Source organism: Aptenodytes patagonicus, chromosome 7 (assembly GCF_965638725.1).
Source record: "Aptenodytes patagonicus chromosome 7, bAptPat1.pri.cur, whole genome shotgun sequence".
Lineage (NCBI taxonomy): Eukaryota > Metazoa > Chordata > Aves > Sphenisciformes > Spheniscidae > Aptenodytes > Aptenodytes patagonicus.
In genome coordinates, this window is record NC_134955.1 from 66444857 (window position 1) to 66465880 (window position 21024).

Below are 21024 nucleotides of genomic sequence, written 5' to 3' on the forward strand. Positions count from 1 at the left end.
TTACCATAAAATGTCAGGTACCCAAACAGAGCAGACATAAAGTAAACTACGAAACTCAGACCAATTCCTGTCACAGTTACATTCCGCATTCTACTTTTGGATGGACTAAAACACAAAAAACCCAGAAAATTAGTGTTGCTTAATCTGTATTGTGGACTATTAAACACAATGGAATCTACATTAAAATAAAAAAAAAAATAGCAGCTTGCCTTTCATAAGAAAGCATCCTCTTAATTTATGGCCACAGAGTATTTGCTGCGGTCTGTGCTGTCAGTAACATTGAGGGTTTTTAAAAGTATTTTTAATCTGTTAATTAAAGGCACTTTTCATGCAGACAACTAACATTGTCCCCATCTTCTAGGTAATTTAGACATACCAGAGTATTTTTTACATCAAAATTTTGATTTATACAGGATGATATATATTCAGAACCAGGAACAGAATCTGGGTCAAAAAAACCACTGAATCAGATGTGGCCAAATGCAGATTCAGTTACAGCAATAAAAATTAACTAGTAAGTACCTTAGCAAATGACCTTTTTTCTCCAGATTGTTCAGGCCAGGACAATGTACTGACATTGATGATGGAACCATATTTGCTACTTTTCTCTCCTGTAAGAGAGGAAAAGCCAGTACAGACTAAAACTGTACATTTCCCAAAAACATGAAAGCTACTTAGTTTGCATTGTTTGATGGCACCGACTTGAAAATAAAAATTATTCAAGATTCATTTAGGGAAAATATTACAGAAATACTATCATTATATTTTAATATTGCATGTGTTTTCATACATTACCTTCGGAGCTCACAATAGATGGGTAAGACTGAGGTATGGCAGAGAAAAGAGAAGGCCATAGTTGGTATTGCATAAGCACTCTAAAATAGAAGAAAAACATCTTGTAGGTTGTTTGTTATTACAGATGGTTGGAAAAATATCAGGATGAATTCAGAATTCAGTTCAAGCGTTGGAAGTCAGTGGAAAGCTTTCCACATTAATGCTCCGAGATAAATCTCCACAACACAGAATGGTGTCTCTGCATCATTCCACAAAAAAATGGACCTTTCCAACTAGTATCTCTTCAAGTGGTGGTCATAGCTTACTCCTTCATGATCAGGAGAGGTCATGCTGTCTATAAGCCAACAACTGAAAGATTCTTTTGTAGCTATATTGAAGCCAAGTACTTACGTAAAAAGAGTAGGATTTGCCCCAGAGTCAGTGTATCATTCATGAAATTTTCTAAGAAGTTTTCTAAATTCTAATATCCATAGCTACCTGTCAAACTACTGATTCCTTCACCCTGACTTCACTATTTTCTTATTACTCCTTCAGAAAAATTTGGATACGGCATCCAGAAAATATAACATGCTTTGGCATCTAAAGTTTTAAGATAGTTATATAATTAAAGTTGCAACCACACAATTAGTGGTGTATTATTCCAAAATCTTGTAATAGAAGAGATGAATCATCTAGTATAGCTTACTTCAATTGCCAAGTGGAATAAGCTGCTGTGCTGACATAATCAGGCCCATACTGGTAAAAACATGCCACTTTCTATTGATAAAGTTAAAATTAAAAAAGAAGTAGAGATGAGTCCCAAGATTCTTCAAAGCACAGAAGGCCAGAATCTCACAGTAGATGTTTCTGGTCAAAGCAAAATTTCTTCTTTGATCTACAGATAACATTTGTCTCATGTTTGCATTGCCTGAGCTTTTTTTTTCCCCCTCTCTTTTTCTTGTGAGGGTGGGGGTGGATTTTGTTTTTTCAGACAAATGCAACCAACTGTGTCCTTCCTAAATTCCACTACGCTACAAGCCTATCCCAGATTTATTCTTCCCTTTTTCCCTTCCTCTTCACCCCACAAAGACTGGAATTCTACATGATACTTCCCCTCCTGCAAGCCTTGATGGGTGGTGACATGATTTAAATGCCGCATTAATTAACAAATACTAAAGCTGGCATCCAATGAAATGCACGAGATTGCATTAGGCCTGAAGAATTACCTTCAGGTAAGAAAAAACTAAGGTTAGGTCCAGGCAGTTTCAGGAAACCTGTTCTACCTCGCCAGGAACTAAAAGTGTGCAAAGCCCCAAGTAGCATTGACTTCTAGCTGAGGGCACAGTAAGTTGGCTTGATCCGACTGCATCATGAGGCTGACCACTGCTGCATCTGTTATACTTTATACTTTGGTCATATTTGCAAAATTCTTTCATAAATGCTAACTTGGACAGCCAGCCTTCATATAAAAAAGAAAGCGTGAGACTGGGTAACACTTGGCAGCAGGTATAGGAAATATTTCAGCAGCCTATAACTAGTTTTACAGAAGAATAGCTTACCCTGGATGGAGTTTAAACCCCAAAACCACCCCCCCCCCTTTAAGTTTGCATATTGTTAACAGAGATTACCTCTTTTGAAAGATGAAAGAGCTTTGCTTTACAATCCCCAGTAGAATTTGAAACCTGTAAGACATACATGCAAAAAAATGGCATAATGAAAGAATAAACCCAAACCACAAAAATGAAACTTTTTAGTTTCTGTGATGATTAAGAAAAGAAGGAATTTAAATTACAAGTAATTCTGAAAGCATTAATGTAAAGAAAGCATTGCCATTACTAATAAAATTAGAAGAACTTCAAAACAGCATGCACTTTACCTGTAAAGTCTCTATGGCACTACTTGGAGGTAGAGGACAAGGGATTGACCATTTTTTAATCATAATCTGCAAAGACAGCATATTTATCGTATGAATGATACCCTAATAATCAGTTTAAATTTAGATCTACGTAGCTAAAATATCAAACTGTTGGTATACAAAGCAAGGAGCTACACCCATCGCAAATTAACAGGCTTGAGTGGTAGATAATTAGGCCACAAGAAGGAAACTTGACAGAAACGCTTGTCAGTGCCATTCCATACAGCTGCTCTCTCTGCACAGCTGGCAGCCTTATGGCATGCCTATCTGGAGTGATGCACTGAAACGAGCTCTGACATTAACTGAAATACAACCAGCACTCTGCATTCACTCTCTCTGTGCTCCACACTAACTACCTCCCGTACAGAATAGCTCTGTTAGCTATCCCAGGGTCTTTCCTTAAGTAGACAAGCCCTTTACAGAGATAGAGCAGAGCCTAGGGCTAATCTTAAAAGGCAGAAACATATGGTTTGGACTAGAAAGCAAAGGAAAAACAATAAATGCAATTATTGTCCCAGAATGTCATTGGGGCTTTAGCTACACCCTGCTGGTTTAGGGACTGCCAAGTAACAGGGCTGAAAATCAAAGGGAAATTAAGATAAGAAATGTTACCTCCTTTTTCAGGAGCCTAGTTTAAAATGATAGTTGCATTGCTCTCTTCACCCTAATTAATTTCCTATTGTAGTTGCCTGGCTTCAGAGGTTATAATTCTTTTGAAGCCTAGAGCAAATAATTAAAAACTTAATTAAAGACTCAGATTCACGAGAAGAATAACATGGAAGAGAGTGCTTCTCCTGGCTCAGAGAACTACTTTTTGCTTGCGGCCAAGTGGTGTTTCCCAAGGGATAAGGATTAGATGCTCCCTCTTGTCACCAGTGCCAGGAGAAGCAAACAAATGCTACCTCCAGACAAAATGTGGGGAAAGGAAACTGCGGGTACGCAGCATGCTGAGTCCATTCTGGCAATAACATGTCTTAAACTGCATGACTAAGAACAACTCACAACAACTCAAGGTATGGAACTAGGTAGTAGCTTGCTCAACAGCAGTCTTGCAAACTTTGTGAAGATGGATTGTCAATGGAAATCCTCCAACCATGTTTCTGACACTAAACTGGTACTGCTTTATACCAGGAGATCTGTTCTTACCTACTTATTGATTGGCTAAACTGCCTCCTCTGTGCAACATGAACTGCAGCCTCATCTGAGGAAGGGCGTAAGGAGGGACAAGAACATGCTGGTAGTACATCAAGAAGTTCAACCAAGGGAGAAGGAGGAAAGGACCAAACACTAAAATATAACTTAGGCCTGTATCATACATATGCATGACTCTGTCACATGGGTCACCCCTGCTTCAGCTCTTTCTTGCGCACTAAGCGGTGAGAAGCTATGAGCTGAGACAGATGCAGACTGCTGCTGCAGTAGTACCACAACCGTGGATGCACGGCTGTGCCGTCTCCCCAGGAAGCCCAAGCTTGTTGGCTAGCTGAAGACATTTATGAGGCTGAGCAAGAAGGCAAAATATTTTTTCAAGGAGATCTCCGTATTTAAAGGCACCCAGATAGGGGAAACAAAGGAGACGCTTTGAAGGCTCCAAAGTAGGCGGCTTTGTGGGAACTCTGGCTAAGGCTGGAATAGGCTTCTTGAGCAATGAAAAGGGGCATGAAGCTAAAGGGCAAGCTTTGGGGAAAGTGAAGTGTGCCTGGCAGTGCTGGGGGCAGGGTTTCCTGCAAGCTAAAGAGCAAAGATACATATAAACATTGCAGAGGGAGGACAAGACAAGCCAAACATAAAAAGCTGAAGAACATTCTTCTAAAATGAAATTAATACAGATTAAGAACAGATTGAAATGGAAATAAAAGGAGACAAAATAAAATGCATTACATGATTTAAAATCTGTAATTATATTTGCCCACCTGCTTAATTATTCATATCTGTTGGGGTTTCCAATTGTAGTCTACTCTGTATTTCTAATGAGGTCCCCCGCCAACAGGAAGAGATTTTTAAGTTGGCAGTTAGCTGAGCAGTCATGCAGGCAGCACAGACAATCTTCCTCTGGAACTTTAAGCCTATTTCATATAAACCTTGTCTTTTGAGTATAACAAACATTTGGTTTTAAGTGAAAAAAACCCCCTAAAACCTAAAGAGAGATTCTAGTGGAAATAGGGTATTTAAAACTCACACCAAAAACATTGCTAAAAAATAAAGTTAGAGGCTCAAAATGTTCTAATATTCTCAGTGATGTTGCTTTTTCGTATCCTGCGGAGGGAAAACAGGAATCCCTTTATTCCAGCAGTACTGACAGCACTCGGCAAAGAGGGGCTTCTCTGTCCATAACATCATTCATTACATATGGCAGGTTCCAAATCTGCATCACATTTTGTTCTGGCAACATGAACAAGAGATTTAGAAAAATACCATCAGGAATCATTAACACCTTTGTTGAAGAAGCTACCAATAGAGCTGTCTCCACAAAAAAAAGAAAAATCTGTCTTTACTCTTCACCAATATTCAATATAGCAAGAGGGGAGGCAATAAAAAAGTTTAACGATCACATTTAATTTCTTTTCACTTAGGATTCAAGTCAGGAAAGTATTCAACAATCAGAAACAAAAGTGCGCAGGACCTCACAGAATCTGGCTTCGAATTAATCGTTACATATATTTGTTTTTCTCCCAGATCAGCTCATCTCAGTGTTTTCACTTTTTTCCAAGTGAGGGCTATAACCAGTGTATTAACTTCAAAGGAAGAGATACTGAAGCACAGAGAGGAGATACGTGACCTGCCAAAGCCCCACAGCAGAGCACAGAGAACAAACAATAGTCTCTAGACCTTTTGCTCAGTGCACTCACTAGACCATATTGACCAAGACATATGCTGTCTATTGTACCTATCTTTTCTGCAGGCTGTACTGAAACTGCGGCTTGCTGGCAAAAAGCTGAACAGATGGTATGCACTTGAAAATGCACAGAATTATTGTATATGCAAAATATAAATGTATTACTTCCATATGACTAACACAGTTTTCTTCTGGACCAAATTAAAATATATCTGCCATACAGAAATTAACATTGTGCAAACTAAAACACCATTTCAACAGCACATATCACCCACTTCAAAGCATTAGATACGAAAACTAAACTGCAGTTAATGCCTTTGAGTTTCAGTGCCTAAAGAAGTCAGAGAGAATATTCTGTGAAGAGTATTAGTTTTCTTTAAATATCCGTAACAGCTTTTAAAAATTTTGACCTCAGTTAGATTTACTGGGGCTGCTTCTTTGTCATTTAACAACGAAGAGTAAGCATACAAATTCAACCATTTTGTAAGAAATCCAGTAGTCTCTGTACTCCTTCATTAGTACTTTCTACCTACTTTTTTGATAAAGAATCGAAACTAAACCCTAGCTTAAATCATCCCAGCTTGATATGTCTGCACACAAGTCTTGCTTACACACTTGCCTTTTCTAAGCCCAGAATTGTTTTCAAACACATCCACCCATTACAACAGCTTTCTTCAGAGATGCATACACATTCCTACTGAAATCCAGGAGCTGAACTTGTTTTAAAACTCTTGCAAGTAGCTTCAGCCAAAGGCCTATTTCAGCCTTAGAGTTAGTGCTTTTTCTTTTTTTTTCTTTTAAGAGAAATTTTAGGAGAGAGGTCAAAAGTTAAGGTAATTTATAAATATTGCAAATTAATTTCCATTAGCTCTGGAGAGGCCGTAGCTGCTCCTCAATGCTCAGCTTAGGAAGAATACTTCCCAAGGTCCTACAAACACTGCAATTCTCCAGGGATACCCTAGGGAGATGTTTTGACAACTTTGAAGTTTGGTTTTATCACATGGTTTAGTTCCTAATGGATTGCCCTGGTCTCCTGGATGGCATGTTTGTTCAACTTGCCTTCAACTCTGTTTATCCCATTGTAAAACAGGTATTAAATGCAAGTCAATGCAAGCCAGAATGACAGGGGAGAGGGGGAAGGTTTTTCCAGGCTCCCAGATACGATTCTTGTTTCTAGACCTAGATGACAGAGTGCGAGTTGCTTGCTCGTACTACGTATTACACACGTGCATTAACATACTTTTTCCCTGTAAAAAGAAAAATAGTGCAACGTAGAGGCACATTTTCCCTCTTAGATCTGCCTAGCAGGTCTCACTTTTGATATTTGGAAACATGTACCTCACAGGGGCCTTGAGAGGGTGAACATCAGGGTCAAAAACCCCCATATGGCTCAGAGAAAAGAACTTTTCCTTTCAGCAGGAAAGAAGAATAAGGTCATTGACGTATTAATGAATCTTGTAAACTGCCTTAATGAAGTTCTAGTTTTCTTTGCCTTTTTTTGAACTCTGTCACTCCATTATACATGTAAATTTAATTTATTTGGAGTATATTAAATTTTCTTCTGCACTAGTTGCAGCAAGTAATAGTTAGAAGCTAAGAAAACAGAATTCCTTCCCACTACTAGTAGGGAAACAAAAGTGTATGTGCCAGCTCCCTTCACCGCACCATCAGCAAAATAAAAATATTGTTACATTTACCACTCCAAAATACAATTATTTTAAATCTTTTCACATGTTTGAAAGTTCATATACATTTCCATGCCTCAGCAAAACAAATGAAATCTGTCCAAGCAAGCACATACTGAACTTAAGGAAAACTCTAAATTTCACATAAAAAGTTAAGGGGGGAGGGGAAGACAATTCATTTCAAAACAGGCTTATGAAAACATTCAAACAATAAGAAAAAAAACAGATAAGCTGTGCACGGATTTTTAACTTACCACAAGAGCAAAGTACACCATAAAGAAAAATGATAAACTACTTGTGTAGCCAAGAAAGCCTGTAAAATAACAGTAAAAATAAAAGAGAATTTATAAGGAAAGTGATCCTAATGTACAGCTAAAGCTTTACATTTTAGGCATGTTTTCTATTACAGTGCTTGGTATCTGGGGCTTAGGACTCAGAATAACAACATTCCAACTGCCTGTCACAGATCATTTATGTAGTTTTGTAGGGCAGAATTAGAACTGGCTTACCACTAATGGCACGCTGTAAGTAAATGCAGCTCTTTAATGTTCTGCTGTAAAGATTTTATTTTAGTATTGCAGACAAAATACTACTGCAACCCAAGTAATAGGTTAACTAGGCAGGGCTGGAAGGCAGAACACACTACAACAACTTAAGTAATCCCCACCATCACCAGCCCCCTGCCAGTTAAAATAAATAAATAACCCATTAAGGTTTCAAAGTCTTCAGCTGTAATTGCTACTAAAGTAGAATAATATTTGCGTCTCTCCTTTAATTACTCACCAATTTTAGGAAGAAGCGCGAGAGGAAAAACAATGCAGACTGAAGTAATCAGTAGCAGCAGTCTCCCATCAAGGTACCAAGACCTGTTGGAATATCTATTTATGACTGATAGAAAGCTCGAGAGTCCTAAAATACATGTTCTACTTTAAAACCGTGATCTTAGACAAAATAACCACTAGGACAAGAAAAATAAATAATTTCCAGTCTCACCTGCTATTTACATCAATTTGTACTCCTAGTTTCTACATTGTGATATAAAATAGAGTTCCCAGAGAATGAGGAAGCAGAGCACCATCCCATAACGAACCAGCATTGCAGGCAAAGTTCCATAGGCAAGTGTCTGCATGGATCAGAGGTCTGATGTGTGTAAAGTTATTTCTCAGCAGCACAATATGCAAATCCCTGCCTTTATTCAAAGCAATGATCAGAGGGAAGGGTATTTCATACTCTACAGATTTCCAATAAAGTACTTATATAGTACGCTACATATCTCTTGAATTAGATTACACTGAGTTGCATATTTACATGAATAAACAGCAACCCACTTACTGCTGAACTTCCCTTCCAGTTTATTACTCCTACATGACCTTAGTTCCCCACCCTTTCCAAGAGGTGTGAAATAGAAAGCTAAGCTACCCAACCTATCTGTTTGGAAATTCAGTTATGTTTTCTAAACATACCAACTTTCTCTCCTGCCCAAGTTTCATTTCACCTATCATCACAGCGTTCAAACAACAGAAGAAAACAAGTAAATCAACTTCCAGTTAACTTGAAATGATGTTTGCTGTCTAGAAGTGATATAAGAAAGAACATCAATAAAGAGAACTTCCTTATCTTCAACTTTGCACAAAGTGATCACTCATTCTTTGCGTACATCCACACAAAAACTTAATGACAGAAGGCATGGAAATTATGCTAATGAAATCTGCTATAATGTTTATACATAAAACTATACACATAAAAAAAGCATTGTGGAGGCATATGAAGCGTTTAAAATCTATTCAAAGTATCAAAATCTCATCTCCAAACTGACGAAAGTACAGGCGTATAATTGTTAAGAAACAGAAACATCTTGAGGGTGGCTCCCCCTAAATTGGTAATAACCATATCCTGTACTGATAAACATCTTGCACATCAGCCTCCGACTTTACTACCTATAAACACCTTGGCCTTTGACCGTCCAGTTTATTTAGTCCAGGATATGGTTAGCACCTAATAAACAGGCAGCACCTCAAGTTATCATAAGGAAAGTAGCATAACACCTGTGTTAAAGAAAAATTACTGTATACATACATTAACTACTGTCATACATTGTGGACAACCACTTGTGTCACTCGTTTGAAAAAATATGTAATATAAATGAACAGAGAATGTCAAGGTTGAGGGCATCTTCGCCGTATCAAAAATCAAAGTAACCCTTAAGTAACAATGTCTATATTAAAAATTACTCAGAATACATCACTCTTCAAAAAAAGTATTACTAGCCAAGGTCTGCTACTGCTACAGTGAAAAAGCAACTTTGCCAAGATCAGCTCCCTGCTGTAGTATTCTTCACGTTGTTAACGTTTAGCATTCACATATTTTTAAACTTTTTCTTTCTTTCTAGTGTGGTGGATGTTCGGATCAGGAGGAACAGTATCATAGCAGTAGGCAAAAGTATAATGAATGTTGCACTATGTGGACGTGTGGGACCTCTGTTTTAAGTCTCCCGATTCTAAGCATGCAGCAAATCCACAGTTGCCATCGTAGCTCACAAGCTGAGCAGGCCAGAGAAAAAATTATGTAGGTTACTTTATGGTAAATGAAAAAACATTTGTCGGGGAGGGGGGACAAGAGAGCGGAAAACTGCAATGAGGTGATGGGAGGGAGAAAAAATAATTTTGTAAACTGCTTAATTTTGGAATACCAGTTCTTTTATTTAAAAAGATCTCAAAAAACTGAATAGTGGACCATTTACTGGTTATCAAAAATGTGTCAGTTTTTCGTCCCAAAATACTGTTGTAGAAATACACTTATTTTCCAAAGGCAGAATAAATGTTTTGATATTGCCTTTAAAATCAGTTTGATCTGCAAATTTAATCCTATATGATAAAAGCGTTCCAAGTATGAAATATGGAATATAAATCCTTGACTCTACTGAAAATGCTTTGGCATGCAGATGTTCCTCCTCCCTCCCCCATATTTTAACTAAAAGCAGACATTTATAAATCGCTTTAATTTCATTCCTGAATGCAATAGGACAAGAGATTCATATGTTCTAAATTAGGATCTTACTCTCAGTCCGTATCAATTATATAACACACAAGCAAGACAACTTAATTGCATCAATCATATCCTCCTGACAGGGTCATTAAATGTTAACAGAGGGCTCACAAATTACAACTTTTTAACACAATCCTCATTTGAAACTATGTTCATGCCATCAAAACTATGTGGAATTCTTGTTATGCAGACTGAAACAACTTGCAATTAGCAAGTGTTCATATTGTATGTTTTTGTTTTTTAATAAAGACATGAAGATGTATTACACACTGGCTCTGAGCCTTTCAAACACGTGCACACCTGCTAACCTTTATCTATAAAAATAATTCAATGCGCAAAACATTCTTTAAATGGCTTTCCCAAAAGTATGCTTTGGGATGGTATATGCATGTAAAACATTTTTCGCAGACAGTTTTAACTGACACTTTTGATACATTCTAACTAGAGTTAAAGATAAATTCTGCACCCAAATGAAAGCGTATCAGATGCTATAATGACTTAACAAAACAGAACAGCTGCGCAATCACATCTGGAAACAAGTGGTCCAGTTAAAGAAGTTTGATTAAACTAGTCAATGCATAAATAAGTTGCTACTCAGGCTTGATATTTCATTAGCTGTTTTTGTTGAACAATTTCCTACAATTTAAAAACTCTGTTATTAAGAAACTACTTTTAACATCTGTGAAGAAATACACAGAAGCAAAAGATTAGCATCTACCATGGCAATTAATATGGCAAAATATATGAAATATAGATGTGGGCATACAGAGAAGGTCAGCTGTGTGCATGCACCTGGAATACTGCTTGACCACTGCATTGGAAACATTTGCTTGGGCAAAGAACAGAGGAGTCAAACTGTGTCAAATAAACATTTATCAATGGAAGAACTCCCAAGAACAGAGGCAGAAACAGGACGAGGCCCGGGCTGACAATCAACTTCCCACTCGAGCCGTGGTTAGTATTCCTGTGGACAACTCCAGCCCTTTCTAAATGCAAAATTGAACTTCACTCCCATCTCAAGCTGTAATTCCAGCTAAGGAAGAAGTACGGGTGGTGGCAGTGCTGACAGCGCACTGAGAACTACCATGGCTCAGATGATTTGTAATAACCAGTTCAACCGCTGTAACCTGTCTGCGTGTTCACCAGTGTTCGCATCCTGAAGATCTGCACTAGGACCCTGAAAAACAGCTAAAGCTGGTGGGAGCGTTGTCAAAGTGTTATCTTTTTTAGACAGAACAATCCTTTGAGCAGTATGCATGCACGCGGGACCTCCAGATTCTACCTATTACGAGTTTTCATAAGCTGTTTGTTTAAAAGTGTATCTTTGTTGGGAAAAGTCACTTTGCATAAACAGAGCTGACATAAAATTAAAAACAGTAGTAAGTGATGTTATATGCTACGTTTGAGGACAGACAGACTGGAACACACATGCAGCAGATACAGTAGCAGGCTCAACGTCCCTGTGTATAAAGAGTGGAGTTAAAAGTATGATCTTGAAAGAGAAGGTGATAGCACCCAAATGAAAAGCTGATGACTGTCACAGCCGGAAAAGATACATTAGCAGACTAAAAGTGACATATACACATAAAAAATAATAGTAAAAAAAAAAAAATGCCCCTTACTAAAAACAGATCATTGCAAGGGCCAGGAGGGCAGAAAGACAGAAAGCAACATTACCACCACACTTCATTTCTCAAAATGTTCCTTACAAAATGGAAAAGTTAGAAATGACAAAATAGAAAATGAACTAAAGTACCTTTTAAAAAACTAATTCCAAACTTAAAATTCACCCACAACATTCAGGAATAATACAGGCATCACACAGCATTGAGACAATTTCACCACGTTTCAATCCAGAGAAAGTTTTGAGCTCAAAACATCTGAAAATAGCGGTTTGGATAAACAGCCGTAACACAATCTAAGATACACCGCTACAAATGACAGCAGCGCTGGAACAACTCAAACAAGGTATTTCAGTGCTGAAGCTGCAATGTTTGTCTTAGCACAGGCACAGATTTCTTGCGACAGTTCTGATAGAAATCTGAGGGACACACTCCTTACACACAGCTTTATAGCTCAATTGTGAAGAATAATTTCTCTACCGGGAGCCAAGCTAAGGAATTATAAACCAAGTCTGGAAACCTGGCATTTTTCCCAAGACAAGTCCAATTACTGCAGCAAGACAACAAAATATTTAAATTTAAATCTCTGCCGGTTTTTGTACTGTGGTTTTGAAATATGTGAAGTGATAACATGACAGCAGTTTAAATATTTCTCCTCCTCTCCCTCCTGTCTCCCCTTTTAAATTTTTACAGGAAGGCAGATTTCTGTAGATGGAGATTTGCCACTGACTTTAAGGTCGTCTGATGGGAAATTGCTATGAGGAAAGAATCACAGTCTCTGTGTGTGTGCTGCAGAAGGCTTGCACATGCCAAAGACATTTCATATTCCAATAACTCCTGTAAATAACTGATTTTTTTAGCATGTGAGATCAGAGGGAAGTGTCAATACCCATCTCTCTCAGCAGTCCTGAACCACTTTCTTCTTCAAGACAAATACAGTATGTTTGAAGCATTTTTCCTTACCCACTCTCGTCTCCACTTAAGAACCCCGCAACAGCACCAGGAAGTTCAGATTTAACAATTAAAAGATAAGATGACATAGCTGCAAACAGAAGCAGAACAGATTTAGTAGAGAATACCAATATCTCTGGTTGTAACAATTAGCATAGCTTAACCAGAGTGGTTACGGCTGGAACATCTCAGCTATGTATTAGACACCACGGCACCAGAATCAGAATTTATTTTCTCATATACTTCCTTTAAAAATAGCTGCAAATCCCTGAGTATTGTACTGATCTTAGCTAACGCCTCCAAAGAGACTGTTACGATGCGAGTCTTGAAACAAGGAAAACATAATACAAAGGACTAAAAGGCAAAACAATATAAAATATAGATCTGACCTTTTACCTGGGAATACGGACCTACAGGCTAGAGACAGACTACAAGGCTGCAGCACTTCTCCTTCCTCTTTACTCTTTATAAGACATTGTTAATGACAAGAGTAACTAATAAGATTTGTTTCTATTAATACAATAGTTGTTTTTCAAGACTCAGTTTTTATTGTTGTTCAATTGCTGATGTACTAAATAAATGTATGACAGAAATGTAAAGACAAGAACAGGACTTGAAAGGTTCTTTATATACTGCATGGTTTGGCCCTCGGAGGTAAGAGGATTATCAGTGACAGATCTTCGCTTCTCATGCTAAACCCACCACCACGAAGATCCCAACAACAACATGAAGTGCACAACTATACAGGAACTGCGAATCAGAAGAGAAACTGTTACTCTTATAGGAGTGTCAACTTGAAATTAAGCGTTTGTAATTCTATTCAGAAGAAAGCAATGATGCATACATAAATCCAAAAGCTACTTCACTGTACCACTTTTCTCCTTTACTATATAAAATGATGAAAGGCATAAATAAGAGGGGTTTTTAAAATTACAACTTATACTAACCCGATACCTTCATATATGGTTTGCGTCACTTTTTTCTTTTACATAAGCAGCAAGTATTTACATGAATCAAAAAACAGCAGAGAATTACTCAGAAAAATCAAGCTTTACAAACAGCTTCAAGACTATCAAAGCCTACATAAAGCTAATTTCCATCCTTCAGCAGCAAGTAATTTTAGTAATATGCCGACAAAAGTTTAGTTCATCTGTTGTATTCAAATGTTACTGTTCTGTATTTATCAATTCTTTAGAATTTTACCGTGGTGTATTTATTAATGTTTTAAAATTAAAACATAGAATTTTAAAAAAGTAAACCAGCAAACTTCCATAAGCTGATTTTTTAATCGGTTTGTCTGTCTTTTTTTAAAGGAATGTTTTGAACCTTAAAAAAAACATGTGGACTCAGACACTGCTGTACTACAGCAGTTAATGTTAAATTTTGAAGAAAGGGAATGTGGCCTCTATAAAGAAAGTGAATTCTATTAATACAAAGTGTCATCTACCTACCACAAGGTTAAATTAAAACCATTTGGTAGGTCACTAAATAAGGAAATACTCACTTCTTCATAATTAAAAGCTCTGGCTTTTCCAATATTCAAGTATATTTCCCTGTTGACATGTAGCCATTGATTGTGTCTGGGTAGGTATTTATCTGCTGTCCTGATTTTACTCTCCTATTTGCATACAACAGAATGTAGATTCAACCACAGAGATCCTCACAGCATGCATATTTCTAAATCACCAGAATTTGTAAGTACATTAACACAATTTCTCACGCTAGGCTACAGGCAGATGCATATTTCACCCTAAGCAAAGACAGTTTTGGGTTTTTTTTTTAAATTAAATGGGGAGGGGGGGGAATTCCTCTAAATTGTAATTCAACTTTATTTATCCATTAGTCTTCTTTCTTGTATTATACAATACTTTATAGACAAGCAAGTCAGAATTTTCATGTATTTACGTCCTTCAGAAAGATTTCAAAATTAGTTCTTTTGCAGCCTCAGCTGCAGAAAGCTTCAAATTAATTTCCAGATCAGATTTCCTCCTAATATGCAATCTGTCACTCTTCCCTTGCATTCCTATTAGCCTCTGGCTAATCATTTGATCACTTATCCTTTGTTGTGCGCTTACTCTTTGTTTTTAAAAGAGGAGTCTTATTTCATTGAATTCCACTCCTAAGTAGGGAACCAATCATGCACCAAGAAACTTGCACATGCTAAACATTTGTATGCATCTTTCTTCCTTTCTCTGGGCATATGGGAAACAATCTCAGAGAGTAGGATTTTTTTTTCCCCAATTTATATTCCCTTGTTTGTTCTAGAAGATGAAGAAAATAAATAATAAATGATTTTATTTATACCCTGATGCTTAGATAAGACATGATTCTCATACATAAACCTGAGCAGGACGCCCACGCTAAATAGAGTTTAAAAAGTCAAATCCTGCTTTTTCTTCACTTACAAACACAGTTGTAATTCTCCTCGTGAGCAACAGCTCCTTGTAGCTTTACTCAGCACAAAAGAAGTAAGAGACACTAACCGCTGTATAACTCTCTGAAACTCACTACAAAGCGAGCAAAGAACGTTGTTTGTTTGTTTTTTAAAGCTGAAACCAAAACAGCGAAGCATCTTGAAAAAGGGCGCAGCAACTTGAAAAAATTATCTCAAGTAGGAATAAAGTGCATGCGGTATGACAGACAAAAAGTCACGTATCCTTTGCTCCAAGTAAGAAATTTTACTTAACTTCCCTGACGCCCATCACAACCAAAGGCATGTCAAGTTATATTGTAAAAACTAAACGTCAGCTATCCTTGGCAGCCTTAATGTATAACGGAAGGAAGAGACTACACAGTCACAAGGCTAAACTGTGACACAAGTGAACACAACAAACAGCGTTACCTTGTGCTTTGATTTATTCCACTTTGAAATACTGACTTCCTCTGTCATTTTGAAAATAATTTTAATGTTTTAATGGCTAACTTTTAAGGCACTTTTTATCACATACAAAAATTACAAGAAACATACATTCATCCTTAGAAGTCAAGCGTTCAAAAAAAATCAGCAAATATCAGAAGCAACGCTCTCTTCAGAGGTCACCCCCCTTGTGTGCACATAGTATGAGAGAGCAGAACTCAACTGCTCTTGCAACGCAGCCTCATCCCCTAAATTAAAAAAGAATGTTATGTTTTCTTTGTGTCACCTTCTCTTTGCAACCTGAGACATCTATCTTTAGCACCAAATGAGGCAGGTTTCCTGCAGAACAAATGGTGTACAATGACACAGTCTGAGGCTTTAGCAATATGCGGATGCAGCAAGGGCTGAACTACAACTACGTAAGCAACCGTCATATAGTCGCTTCCTAATTTTTAGGTCATAAATTTGCATATATTATGTTATATTTAAATAATTTACCATATGCACCAAAAGGTACTTGATGGAAAACTAAGCAGGTTTGAACTTCTCAAGAGGCCTTGCCACAGAAATGCCATAAAACAGTATTCAGCAGAAATCAAAACTCTATTACTACTTCATTATTCAATAGGCTTACCTCTGTCTTAAAAGCAACAAGAAATTACATTCTTAAAATACACATCACTTTCTGAAAACTTGGTATTAGCTCTTTGACAGAAAAAAAGATGTTTGTTACAATGTAAAATAGGGTACTTGCTTTACACTTTCATTATTATAACCTGTAGTGCCACCATGAGATACGCCTCTCTATAAATACACATACCATGCATACATTATTCAGAACGCCCTCGTGCTACAATATTGTTTAACACTGAGCATATGTGCCCCTACCTGAAAAAAACATTAGTTGCTGGAGAAAAGGGAAGCCAAGGTTATGTTTTTTAAAATAGTCCCCAAAATATCTCTCCTGAGGTAGCCCAATCTTAAAATCAAATATGTGAGTGGCTTTTTGGTTACCAGAAAAGGAAGCGTAACTCTTCCTTATTTTCCTACCCAAAAAAGATCAATTGCTGAAGTCCACAGCAACGATGCAAGAGAATATGTACATTAAACTTATGTGTAAACATATAATTTATTCCTTCCTTAGAAAATGGCTGGTGATAAATCTCTTCAAATCACTTTGTTGAAGGGACTGAATCTAACTCTTCTGGTTAGTTTTTCCTAATCTACCACTGTAGCTGTTCGTATTAGAGTGCTATAAAGACGTCTTACATTATTAAGCACTGTGCAAAATGGAATCAAGCTGCCCTCCAAACTTCACGTAGGAGAAGATAGGGGGCTAGGGAAAAGCGGACTGTATCGATACAGCCACACTGGCTCTTCAGCTCCTACTTAAAAAAAGAGGGGTGCTGATCTGGGAGTCGGGACAAGCACACAGAGCAATCTTGATTCTCATCTGGGTGAATACCAGGTAGGACAGTTTCCTCACAAATGCCTATAGATAATTAAGATAAATGAAAATGCTTGTAACTCTCATCCTCTAAAGAGTTCAGTCAGTAAGATCCCTATTTTTCCCAAAATACCGCAAAGATTAGAGGCTGAAAGACAGAAATAGCAGAATAAACTCTACCGGTTGCTGCATACTCCAGCCCAACCAAGCTGGACCTTTCACAGCAACCGCACGTGACAAACCCCTTTGGGCTTGTGTCTCCCTTTGCTGGTATGGAGGTTGTTTAAAATTGAATCTGTCCTAATCCAAACAAAGTGACAAAGTTAAAAAGAAAAGCAGGGAAGGATTTCAAGAAAGAAAGTGAAACTAGAGAGGATTTTGGCCAAGCTCCCATTTTTCCTGTCAAAGAATTAGAATGGAATAGCAAGATAGAAAGTACTTCAGTATTGCATTGAGCTCCTCATAAGTAATTTGAATTGTGGAAACATCAGGAACGATGCATGGATGCCACTGAAAACCATCAACTATTTTAGCCCTCACATCATGGCCTTAAGAGCGTGCTCTTTTGTTTTCATTTTGCAATGAATCCCCCACATATTCCATTTTAAGAAGTCTCCCAATTACTTGATGTATTGTTTTTAATATTTCCTCTTAGTGGAAGCTTAAAAACCAAAAAAAAAAATTTCTTGGGATCATTTATTTGTTTTTAAATACCAATATAGAATGGAGCGTGTGAAAGATGTAATGCTTGTTCACATGGAGAAGTTCTGAGAACAGAAGGAGGTTGTCAACTTCTTTGCTAGTCTTCACGTTATGGGCACTCATCCTGATGAACTTCCACTCCCCTGCTTCCCTTTCCTTCTAACTTTAGCTTTTACCTGAATTACTCTGGAACTTACCCATGGCAAGCTTAAAAACAAAAAAACCAAACCAAAACAAAAAAGTCCTCCTTATTCCACAGGGAACACGTGGGCAGCAGATTTATTTTGGTAAAACTTCATTAATTTAATTGTATTTGTACAGTTATGCTAATAAAACTGAAATGTCTTCTACATAGCTCATCATTTATTCCATTCTGAAGTATAGTTGCAGGTTTGGATTTTTGTTGGGTTTTTTTATTTAAAGCAAGCTTAATATTCTCTACAGTACCAAACCTTCCAACAACCATTCAACTGCAATACAAAAACACAAGAGCATGGGTCATCAATTGTTAAATTAGTACAGGAGCTGACAAACCTGCTCTTAATTAAGGCAGCTCTGCACTGGAAATCCTCACTTTGAATCAGTAAGGATAATTAGGCTTTCAGGTCAAAAGCAAACCACACTGTGAAAACAAACATTCAAGTTTGTTTGAAAACAGAATTGGATTTCCCATACTTAAAGGAAGCTCAGTAATTTCTTAAGGTATTAACGATGCAGGTCTCAGCACGTAACAAGCTGGTTTTTATTCTTCCACGATTTGCACCATTCATTTATTTTCAAAGTTTGTAGAGTATTGTACTTTGATTACAAAAAGAAGGATATTCCCACCCCCACCCCCCCATTCCCAAAAAATATTTGCTCCATTTAAATTTGAAAAAAATTCTGTAAATACTTTTAAAACTAGATTTCAGAATGGATGAACTCGGGGGGGGGGAGGGAGAGAGAATTTGCAAAACAAAAATGCCCAATTAACTTGATAAGACAAGGGAGTTTTGTTTTCAGGTTTTTTTCATCCATGTGCAGCATTTATAAGTACGGACACACCAAGAGCACACATATGAATTTGCTTGGGGAGGGGGGGTATAAGTTAAATATCTCATTGTTTACCTCACACACACAAAAAAAAGGGGGGGGGGGGGATAAAGGAGAAGGCTGGAGGTTCCCGAGGCGCTCAGCTGCCCGGCAGCTCTCCCGGGAAGGCGGCCCAGGGCGTGCGAGGCCAGGCGAGGCCAGCAGATGGTGGTGCGAGAGCACTGCTGCGCCGCTCGCCTGCCGCCCGGCCGCCGCGGGCCTCCTCCACCTAGCCCCGGGGCCTCCTCCACCTAGCCCCGGGGCCTCCTCCACCTAGCCCCGGGGCCTCCTCCACCTAGCCCCGGGGCCTCCTCCACCTAGCCCCGGGGCCTCCTCCACCTAGCCCCGGGGCGCCGTGGGCCTCCAGGCCGGCCTCCTTGTCCGCGCACTCTCAGCGTTATTTATCAACGTGGTTTTTCCACTGGTCACGCCTCCCGATTTACTGCGGGAAGCTTGAAAAATACGAACTATCCAAATGTAAATACCTATTTAGCATGTATTACATTCATAGCAGGGTTTCTGTGTGTTGTCCGTCACGATGACTGTTATTAACAGGCCATAAAATCCAGCTAAAGAACTGAATCTCCCATCAGAACTAATCCTGTAACTTCCATTTACTGCCTATAGCATTAAGGCAGACCCGAGGATAAAACAGCGCTCCAGGGATACGGAACAATCTTTTTTCCTCATTACTTATTCTTACAAAGAAGAAAAACATGTACTTTTGAGGACATGTTAATTGCAGAATATTGAAACAAAATCCGCAAGCACCAGTTACAGAAATTACACTTAGTTAAACTGTATTTATACTAGAAAGCAAGTAATTCTTTGTAAAATTAAGATAGCTGTCCGGAAAGCTTAGTTCCAAAGAGCGACTGCAGTGATCATTTGGGTACAAGCCAAGACAGGCTAGTTGCTCGTACTGGTCCTCAGCACAAGAACTCCCCCATGTATCTCAGCCTGTCGAAAGGAACTGAAAAAATAAGGAAAGTCTGCTGCAAAAAGTCTTCATACAGACCACCTATGCTACATGGCTGTACTGCAGGTTCTACTGTTGCACTTAATCCCACTGCTAATAAATTTTAAATAATTAAACTCATGTTCTCAGCCGTTTCAATTTATCTTTCTGTATCACAGCTACCAGACCCTCTGGGACCGGTCGGATCTCCCTGCAGCGGTGACCTTCAGCTGATACCAGCCCGCAGCCCAGCGAAGTATGCTGTAAAACTCTCCGCATACTTCCTGCTAGACCTCAATGCTGAAGATTTGTTAGTGTTGGCAACAGACTGAGAGCTGCTCTTGTGCAATACTTCATTGTGTTTGTCTCCATTTTTCCACCAGCCTTGCTAAAATGATTCCTTCTCTAACTTCATTACATTTGCTTTAAGATTCCTACCGATTTCCTCTCAGACACACGGCTGTGGACTGTCCTCCTTTTCAGTCACATCCGCAGAGAGGACAATTCCAGGAGGAGAAATTCCTGTCTTCCTTCCCCCCCTTTCAGAAAGCATCTAGGAAGCTCGCAGAAGTTCCCTGGCAGGAGAGGGGGAAGGGCTGCATGACGCCGAGCCACGGCTTCGGCCCACCGTGCCTCATCCATCACTTCCTAGAAGCACAACGCTATTAAAACAATAGTGGGGACTCCGTCCAACTCCAGTCGCTCCTGGGAAGGATTACGTAAAGAGCCAGCAGAGCCATGCAGCTTAGTGTTTTCCATAGCAGCCTCCCTCGCTCCTTCTACACCTCCAGGCGTACAACTTCCCCAAGGGCCCTCTCTCATCTCACAGGGCACACGACAAGGTCCGAAATCCTTCCAGATCTTCTTCTGCATGGCAGGCGAGAAACGGACATTTGGAAGATCACTCCACTTAGAGACGTGGGGTGAAAGGAAAGGGTCGGGAGGAATGGATGAACAAAATAACAGCCTGGTAGCGTGGAATCTGATCATTTCCTTTCCAGTGTCCACTTTGCAAGCCCACAGACACACGAACTGGCTCTTTCAAGAGCAAGGCAGTTCCCATGCAACTAATCACTAGTTACGTAGATTAAAGGGCTGCTGGATTGGGCCAAAATACTGACAAATAGAACAGTATAAAAATGAGTAGCTCTGGCCATCCCA

At 38.7% G+C, this 21024-nt stretch overlaps 1 protein-coding gene across 1 annotated transcript in view; it reads right to left on the bottom strand.

Moving 5' to 3' along the window:
* The window catches only part of SLC38A6 (solute carrier family 38 member 6), a 45956-nt gene that overhangs the window by 12346 nt on the left and 12586 nt on the right, over positions 1 to 21024 (bottom strand). The window contains exons 6-12 of the mRNA XM_076345644.1: positions 12841 to 12919; positions 7994 to 8076; positions 7465 to 7523; positions 2651 to 2716; positions 2403 to 2456; positions 796 to 875; positions 5 to 105 (exon numbers count right to left, since the gene is read on the bottom strand). Of these exons, the coding sequence (XP_076201759.1) occupies positions 5 to 105; positions 796 to 875; positions 2403 to 2456; positions 2651 to 2716; positions 7465 to 7523; positions 7994 to 8076; positions 12841 to 12919 (522 nt within the window). The remainder of the gene's footprint in view (positions 1 to 4; positions 106 to 795; positions 876 to 2402; positions 2457 to 2650; positions 2717 to 7464; positions 7524 to 7993; positions 8077 to 12840; positions 12920 to 21024) is intronic.